The 7,909-nt window shown below is 58.7% G+C and overlaps 1 protein-coding gene across 1 annotated transcript; it reads right to left on the bottom strand.

Annotated features, from left to right (window-relative positions):
* Window positions 1-1,002: 1,002 nt before the first annotated feature.
* On the bottom strand, window positions 1,003-6,397 carry FAM214B (family with sequence similarity 214, member B). The gene is made up of 7 exons (XM_010135052.1): window positions 5,318-6,397; window positions 3,616-3,674; window positions 3,201-3,297; window positions 2,590-2,748; window positions 2,113-2,181; window positions 1,461-1,666; window positions 1,003-1,156 (listed from the first exon to the last, which is right to left on the bottom strand). Exons 1-7 carry the CDS (start codon window positions 6,395-6,397, stop codon window positions 1,003-1,005), a joined length of 1,824 nt encoding a protein of 607 aa, XP_010133354.1.
* Window positions 6,398-7,909: the final 1,512 nt, after the last annotated feature.

The following is a 7,909-nucleotide window of genomic DNA, read 5'->3' as shown; positions in this document are numbered from 1 at the left end:
TGCCCATCCGCCAGCACTGATCACACTGCCCCCAGCCCCTGACCAAGCTGCCCCTTGGATGGGATTCGCCCCACACATGCAGACAGCGCAAGGCTCTGAGGTTTTTTGCCATCTCCACCTTCTTACAGATCCACAGAGCACATGTCGGCTCCAGAAGCTCCTGCTGGGAGGGCTGTTTCTGCAGAGAGCTCCAGGTCCTCGTCAATGTGATAGACAAGACTCTGAGCCCCAGTATCCATGGCAACGGTGACTTCCCTTCCAGCCACAGACTTCTTGGGGTCTGGCTTGTCGTAAAGGGGTTGGAGGACAAGCCCAGGCTTCCCCAAGCTGCCTGAAGCAGGGCTGGTCCCACAGAGCTGGTGCCCAGCAAGTCTCAGCCTCTCCTGGGGCTTTTAACACAGCCCTGGGCCAGGAGCTACACCCTGCCCGAGAGGTGAGTCACCCTCTTCTCCACAGGTCGAGGTGTCCCTGTCCCCAGTTACCCTCACAGTCCCCACAGCCCTGCCGCAGCCCAGGCAGGCCCATGCTGCCAGGGGCCTCATCCAGCACGAACAGGGAAAGAAGAGCACAGCACCTCTGATCCTCTGCACAAGCCTCCTCTGCACTCCCAGCAACAATAAATACTAATAAATAGAAACTCTAACACACTTTCTGCTCCCCGTCCAGGGACCAGTGTGGGCAGCCTCACCTGGAGCCCCTGGCCCAACCCTTCACTTCCCCCTGCCCAGCTACAGCCAAATCCCCAAGCTGGGAGCAGCACCAGCAGAAGGCTTGGGCATGTCCCTGGCATGACATCCCCAGTCCCTGCTGCTCCCAGTGAAGCCCCCGCAGTGATCCCAGCCCTGCTGCAGGGTACAGGCATGGTGTCCGTGCTGCTCAGGAAGACAGGGGCACATGAGGAGGGCAATACTTCAAGGTGGTGCTTGCTTGCTGGTTCTTTACTCATCTCTCCCCAAAGTGCTGGGCTGGAGGCTCCCTGGTGGGTCTGGAAGATGGAGAAGGTCAGGCCCGGGGAGAGTAGCAGGGGTTCCTTGGCATTTCCGTGAAGGATTTCAGTTCATAGGGGATCCCCGAGTCGACCTCAATCGACTTGCGTGAAAAAAGCAGCCGGATGTTGTCATGAAGGTAGATCTTCCCTGACTTGGAGCTGTGAAACCTGTGTGGAGACAAGAGCAGGGTGATGGGACCTCAGGCGTCCAGGCAAAGATGGGACAACCTCGGTGCAAACCCCTCACCTACTTTAGCCCCTGGTCATGGTGTCTATGCTCATGGGACAGAGACCACTGCCTTGTGCAGGGTGGCAGCTCCAACCTCCCTGAAGGAGCAGCCAGTCCCTGCTCCTCCCCAGGGCGAGGGGGTCATGCTGCCATCCCCCTGCTCCGGCCTGAAGCTTGGACACATGGGAGATGAGCCCAGGGGTGACCCTGGGGCAGGCATCCATCCTCCCCGGCATACCTTACCTTAGGTGCATCAGGTAGCAGAGGACCCTGCGGGGTAGGCCGGTGCCCGGTGGGTCACTTGGGGCCGTGGTGGCCCCTTCCTCCTCCCCCACGGGCACCAGAAAGATGCGATGGCGTAGGAAGGTCATGTGATTGGCTGGCATGTCCTGGAAGTCGTACGTCACCAAGAACATCTTCACCACAGTCTTGTTGGGGTTAAATAAGGTCTGAGGGCAGAGGAGTAGGGGGTGAGACTGGGAAGGGCACAGGAATGGATCCATAGGGCACGGCTGGGTCCTGAAAGCCCCGGAGTGGCCCCAGAGGGATTAGGTTGAGGTCCAAAGGTCAGTTCTTTCTGCTCACCTCCACTCCTATGCTCCCATCCCATTGCATTCCATCCTCACTGCGCGGACACGCCCTCCTCCCGAGACTCTGACCCTCCTCACCAACCTCTTCCTTCCCTGCATCTCCCAGCACCTTGTCTCCCTGCCAGCAACCCAGGGACCCTGTGTTCCCTTCCTCTTGCTGTCTAGGTGGCCACACACCCCCTCTGCAAAGCTTTCTGGCTGCTGCCCTGCGAAACAAAGTAATGGAGCATATCCCAACCCTGCGGGCAACCGGAGTCCACTAGCCTCCTCCCCATGGTGCTGCTGGAGGCCAGGGAATGACTCACCACTTGGATGGTTCCAGCTTTGGGGACACTGTAACCCTTCTTTCCCAAGGCCTCCAAGTCAATCACTCCCTGGGGCAAAAGAAATAGCACGTGAGAGAGGGAGAAAGCCCACGGAGAGCCCCGCTGGGACCCAGCACAGAGCTGAGAGCCCCCCTTGCCGTGAATGGCTGACACAAGGCAGCAAGAAGTTGCTCAGCTCAGTCCCTCTCCAGACCAGGGGATAAACAAGCAGCACCGCAGAGGTGACCAGGAGATGGCTGAGCAGCAGCCTGCCCATTTATATGCCTGCAGGGGTTTTCTCTTCTTACCCTCTTTGATTTTTGGGTTAAATACTGCTCCCGCACAGCTACTGGTCTCCTCAGGTAGGTGGTTGCTTGAGCCACTTCTCCAGAGAGGGCCAGCCTCCAGAATGCGCAGTGCCTGCATACAGCTCCCACTCACCTCCCCCACGGTCCCAGCCCTCCCTCATCTGCGTACCAGGAAAGGCGAGGGCGCACTGTGCTCAGAGATGTCAAAGTAGGTGACGTCAACAGGCAGGGTGGCATGCTGGGGGCAGTATGAGCCGCTGGCACCGATCTCTGCTGTGAACCCCTCAATCCTTCCTGATGGTGCAAAGCGCCCTTTCAAGATGGACTCCTGAGAGAGGAGGGAAGCGTTAGGGACCTTCAAACATCAGTCCCACCCCTCATCTTGAAGCTGCAGGTGAGACCACCCCCATCTCCACTGCAGCCACGTGTCTGCTTGCCCTCATGGGTCCTCATGGCCTGCCATGAAGGGCCCTGGCTGCTCGCTCCGAGACAAGCCCATCCTAAACTGCTGGGCTAAAACCAGCCATCTAACACAGGGAGGCAGCACGAGTGCTTGGGCTCAGCCCCGCAGCAGCCATCTCAGCAGGGCCCAGGGTCCTGGTGCATCACCCAAGGATCTGCTGGCTGAGCCATCCTGCTGATGGATGGTGGCTGGGCGACATGGCCACTGCATGCCAGGCCCTTGGGGACAATCAGCCTAGCCACACACCAGAGCTCCTGTCAGGTTCAGGCTCTCAGGCCTGTTGCCAGCCCAGCCTGGAGTCCCTGGGATGCCATTACCTCAAAGTTGCCCAGCAGAGCATGGCTGACAGTGGTGGTGGCCCAGGGTGCTGCGCAGGACCTGGTGCCCCTCCGGAGGCTGCTCCGGAGATGTCGCCTTTGAGAGAGGAGAGAAGACTGGTGTCGGACTGGAGAGCATGCAGCTCTGGGCTGTCCACGTCCCGGTGGATGTGGATCCCTCTCCAGGTCTCCCATCCCTTTCTTTGGTGGAGGTAGAACTCACTTTTCTACACCCCAGGGCAGAGGAAACCTGCCACCACCCCACAGCCTGGGGTTTTTTGGAGGGCAGACACCTGGGGCAGGGTAGGGAAGAGGATGAGACCCAACCTGAACCTCCCGGGAGGATGTAAGGTGCTGAGGTGGCCAGGAACCCTGATCCCCCACATTGATCCCACAGGACAGCCAGGACACTCACGATTTGAGGCGCAGCCCGCTCTTCAGCCTCCTCCCAACTGCAGTGCAATCCGTAGAGTTCTGGAGGGGACACGAAATCGAGAAACATGTTAGGGCAGCAACCAGGGACTGTGCACCTCTGGGAGGTGCCATCACCCTTCACCCTGCCCCACAGCTCCATGGGGGTCTCAGCAGATCGGACAGGCTCCCATCCACTCTGCAGGGCTCTGCGGAGGTGGTCAGCATGAGGGCTGGTGTGTCTGCTGGGGTTGCAGGATTGCCCAAACCCCAAAGTGGTTCTGCTGGGGATGAGGGTGTTTGTACCCAAGCTAAGGGTGCAGCACAGACTCCCACCTTGCAAAGCAGGTCTCAGAAACAGCCCCAATGTCAAGACAACCCCAGACAGAGCCATGCACCAACACTCCCTTGCACCTCCCAGAGACCTGGAACACATACGATGAAGCTCCCCGACCAGCCCGGAAAAAGTCCTGTCCCCTGGTGATTCATGCAAAGTCCCTGGTAGTGCCACTGGGCAGAGGGGCTCACTGCTCACCTCTGCCCACAGCCAGGCACCTCCCAGAGACCTGGAACACATACGATGAAGCTCCCCGACCAGCCCGGAAAAAGTCCTGTCCCCTGGTGATTCATGCAAAGTCCCTGGTAGTGCCACTGGGCAGAGGGGCTCACTGCTCACCTCTGGGGGGGGGGGTTAAAGCCAGAGCCACACTGCAGCCTCCTTTTAAAGATGTCCCCTTTTCAGGGGCTTTTCCTTCTGGAAGCCACACAAAGGGCCGCACAGCACAAAGGGATGATGGAACTGGCTGGCATGACTGGGCAGAAAAACCTAGGGAAGCTGCTGGAGGGCTTCACTCTGCACGGGCTGTGCTAGGGACAGCTGGGCTGGGGGATGGTCACCAAAGAGCATGCGGGCAGGGACGGAGCTGTGTCTCATGGAGGGTGTCCTGGCTCCAAGCAGCAAGAAGCCAGAGTGATTATGCTGTTGGTCCTTGCATCATGGGATGCTCCAGAGAAAGAGAGGAGTGTGCATGAGCCTGCTGCAGCCTCAGTGGTGAGACACGGCGAAGGTAAAGAGTTGGTCAGGAAAGGCAAGTAAGCAAGGAGGAATCACAGGCAGCTCCTGCGCTGCCACGGTAGTTGCAAACCTCCGGAGTCTGCCCCGTTTCTGGGCACAGGCATCCCAGAACTGCACAAACTCAAGTAGCGTCTCTGCATGCAGCAATGGGGCTCCCACTCCCTGACCAGAGCATGTCTAGTCCTGTTCCCTACTACCAAACCCTGGTGGATATCATGGACAGGGACCCACGCCATCCCACATCTCTGCCTTCCTCATCACCAGGCAGGCAGAGGCCAGCCACTCTTCTCAAGCCTGCTGGTAAGTGTAGCTGAACATGAAGCTTGTCAGACACTGAGTGTGGCTCCACACCGTAAGTCCAGCTCTCCCTGTCATTAGAGGTTGTGTCCTGTCCAAGCAAGGCTCTCCAGGCTAAAAAGCTGGTTGCAAGCAGAGGATCCAAGGTGTCAGAGTGATTACAAGGTCTCAAGAGGGCTAGCTGTCAGCTGCTGCCCTGCTCACACCAGTACTGAGGCACTGGGACAGGACAGAGTGCAGTGCCACGATGGAACACATTGCCCACAAGGACAGCCCCAAGCTCTGGGTGTCCCCAGGCCAATCCCCGCCTGCCCCCCACCCGAGAGATGCTCACCTTGGCTGTGGGAAGCAGGTGATTCCAGAATGGGGCCCCCTTGGCATCGGTGCTGCGGCAGGCTGTGGGCACCGGATGACATGGCAGGACCCTCTTCTTCCTTGCCGGCGGGGACAGGCTCTCATCCTCAGAGCAGGAATCTGCCACGACCTCGCCAGCAGGCAGCAGCTTCCGTTTGGCTGGGCAGCTGTTGCTGCTGAGCTGGCTGCTCCTGCAGGGCGTTTTCTCCAGGGAGTTCAGGCTGCTGGGCTCAGGGCTGAGTGCCGTCTGTGGAGCAGGGGACTCTTTGCACCCATTGGTCGCTGCTGGCCATTCCTCTTCTCCACTAGCCCTACTGCTGTGAGCTGAGCTGCTCCCTGGCTTCTCTCTCTTCCCACCAGAGTCCATCCAGGCTGTTTGTGCAATATTGTGCAAATCAAGGTGAAGTAAGTTGTGGCTACTTGCCTGCTCCCCATTTTCTCCATAGTCTGTGAACTGATCCCCCGATGAGACAGGATAACTGTCTCTCATGTGCAAAGTGCTGCAAGCAATGTGCTGGGGCCAGGAGGACGAGGAGACATCCTGCAGCTTGTCCTCTCTGCTGGCCTTGGGGCTGTGGCTAGGGCTGCCCTCACACCGGTGCTCTACCACCCGCAGCCCACTGTGGGAGAAGTGCTGGGCAGAGCCACACAGGGATAGCTCCTCTACCAGCAGACCATCCTCAAAGGTATCATCATCATCCAGGGAAGCCTGCCCAGAGCCCCCTTCGTTCTTGCCGTCCACCCCCCCGCCACCCCAGTGAGTTCGTTTGGGATCTCGCCCCCCCTCTGGAGTTCGCTGCTCAGGGCAGCCCCTCTTGATGGCTGGACGGCTGCCTGTCCACTGCTCCGTGCCCTCAGAGGAGCTGGAGAGATGGGAGAAGATGGAGACCTGGTAAACCTTCTGGCGCTTGATCTCTGTCTCATTGTAGCCCATGAGGATGCTGCGGTGGGTGCAGTGCTGTGAGGAAGGCTCCAAGGGTGCCTCTCCACTGGGCCGGGACAGGCTGGGGTCTGTGCTGTGCTCCGGGGGCAGGGACGTCTCTGCATGGATGTGCCGCATGGAGCCTTACTGGCGGGGACTCCAAGTGGAGCCAGAGTCAGAACAGCCCATGCAGCAGCAGGAGGGGGGCTGTAAAGTGCCACAGGTCAGGGTGCAAGGACAAGGGGTGGGAGCTGGACACCACCTTGCTCAGGATGTCTGGGTGAGCCCTCCTCTATGGGGTGCGCTGCAGGACCTGGAAAGAGAGAGCAGGAGGATGGGATCAGCCCAGGACCTGCCAGGATGTGGGCAGCCTCTTGTACAGCCCCGCTCGGACCTGCCCTTCCAGAGATGGGAAGAGGAACCAGGCTGGTGTGGCTCTCTGGGGAACCCTGTGGCATCACCCATCTGCAGAATCAGCGCTTCCTGGCCTGGGCACAGAGAGGAGTATCCAGCCAGGCTGGAGACAGCTGGGGACAAGTCTGGACAAGCGGGGAGAAGGGGGCCCGCCCTCTGCCAGGGACTTGACAAGCTTACTCTGTTCTGGAGCACAGGAGTCAGGCAGGTCAGACCACTCCTAGGGGCTCAGGCCTCTCATCACTGCTTTTGGGGAACAGCAACAAGATCTCCCAGCACTTGCCAAGAAGACTTGACCCGGCTGCATGCTCTGAACGAAGGGGGCTGGTGCCCTACTTAGGTGTTCTACGTCAGGAGCCTGACCTAACATCACAGTTAGGTTATCTCTGCCAGCTCAGTACCAGGGACCTCCACCATGGGCCACAGAGCCCATCATTGGCTCCTGCACCATCCACCCATCCCTTACCACCCTGAGGGCCTGACCTGCTCCATGCCACACAGTGCCTCACTTTTGATTTTCAGCCCAGTTTGAGAGCCACGAAAATCCTGGCCATTAATTTTTCTGGCATGATAAACACGGAAATAGCTGCAAGAGCTGAGATGATGCAGGAAGTCGCAGTCAGACCGAGGAGCTCCAGAGCCTGACAAACTGCCTGTGCCCAGCAGCTCTGCCCTTTGCCTGTCCCCACAGGTCTGCCAGCTCTTGTGGAGCAAAGGCTTAGGGACAGGTGAGCAATACGGGAAATGGTTCTCCATGTGCATCAAGGTTATCTGGAGAGCAAGGCTGCATGTGGTGTTTTGACTCCACCATGATGGGGACAGGAGAGTGGCAGGTCAGGGTGGTTGATGCCAGGGACTTTGTTTAAAAGGACTGATGAAAGGTATAAGCATGCACCAGGACATGCTGGGGGGCAACCAGCTGGAAAGCAGTTTTGCAGAAGAGGCCCTGGGGGTCCATCCTAGTGGACTCCAAGTTGAGCCAGTATGAGCCAGCAAAGTGCTCTTGCCACAAAGAAGGACAACAGTGTCCTGGGCTGCATCAGGTAAAGTAGTGCCAGCAGGCCGAAGAAGCTGATTCTTCCCCTCTGCTTGGCACTGGTGAGGCCACACCTGAAAGCATGCAGCAAAGGGCCACCAAGGTAATTAAGGGACTGGGTCATCTCTTCTATGAGGAAAGGCTGAGAGAGCTGGGACTGTTCAGCCTGGAGAAGACCAGGGTGAGCTTATCAATGAATG

The sequence above is a fragment of the Buceros rhinoceros genome, unplaced genomic scaffold (assembly GCF_000710305.1).
Source record: "Buceros rhinoceros silvestris isolate BGI_N320 unplaced genomic scaffold, ASM71030v1 scaffold14884, whole genome shotgun sequence".
In the NCBI taxonomy this organism is placed as follows: domain Eukaryota; kingdom Metazoa; phylum Chordata; class Aves; order Bucerotiformes; family Bucerotidae; genus Buceros; species Buceros rhinoceros.
This window is presented reverse-complemented; position numbering and strand designations above follow the sequence as displayed.

Excerpts from the sequence above, each read along its gene's own strand:
- FAM214B (XM_010135052.1), bottom strand. The coding sequence starts at position 6,397 with ATGCGGCACATCCATGCAGAGACGTCCCTGCCCCCGGAGCACAGCACA. Across the intron at positions 2,749-3,200 it reads CTCTGCTGGGCAACTTTGAG|GAGTCCATCTTGAAAGGGCG; the intron begins GTAATGGCATCC and ends CTCCTCTCTCAG. Across the intron at positions 2,182-2,589 it reads GTGCGCCCTCGCCTTTCCTG|GGAGTGATTGACTTGGAGGC; the intron begins GTACGCAGATGA and ends CTTTTGCCCCAG.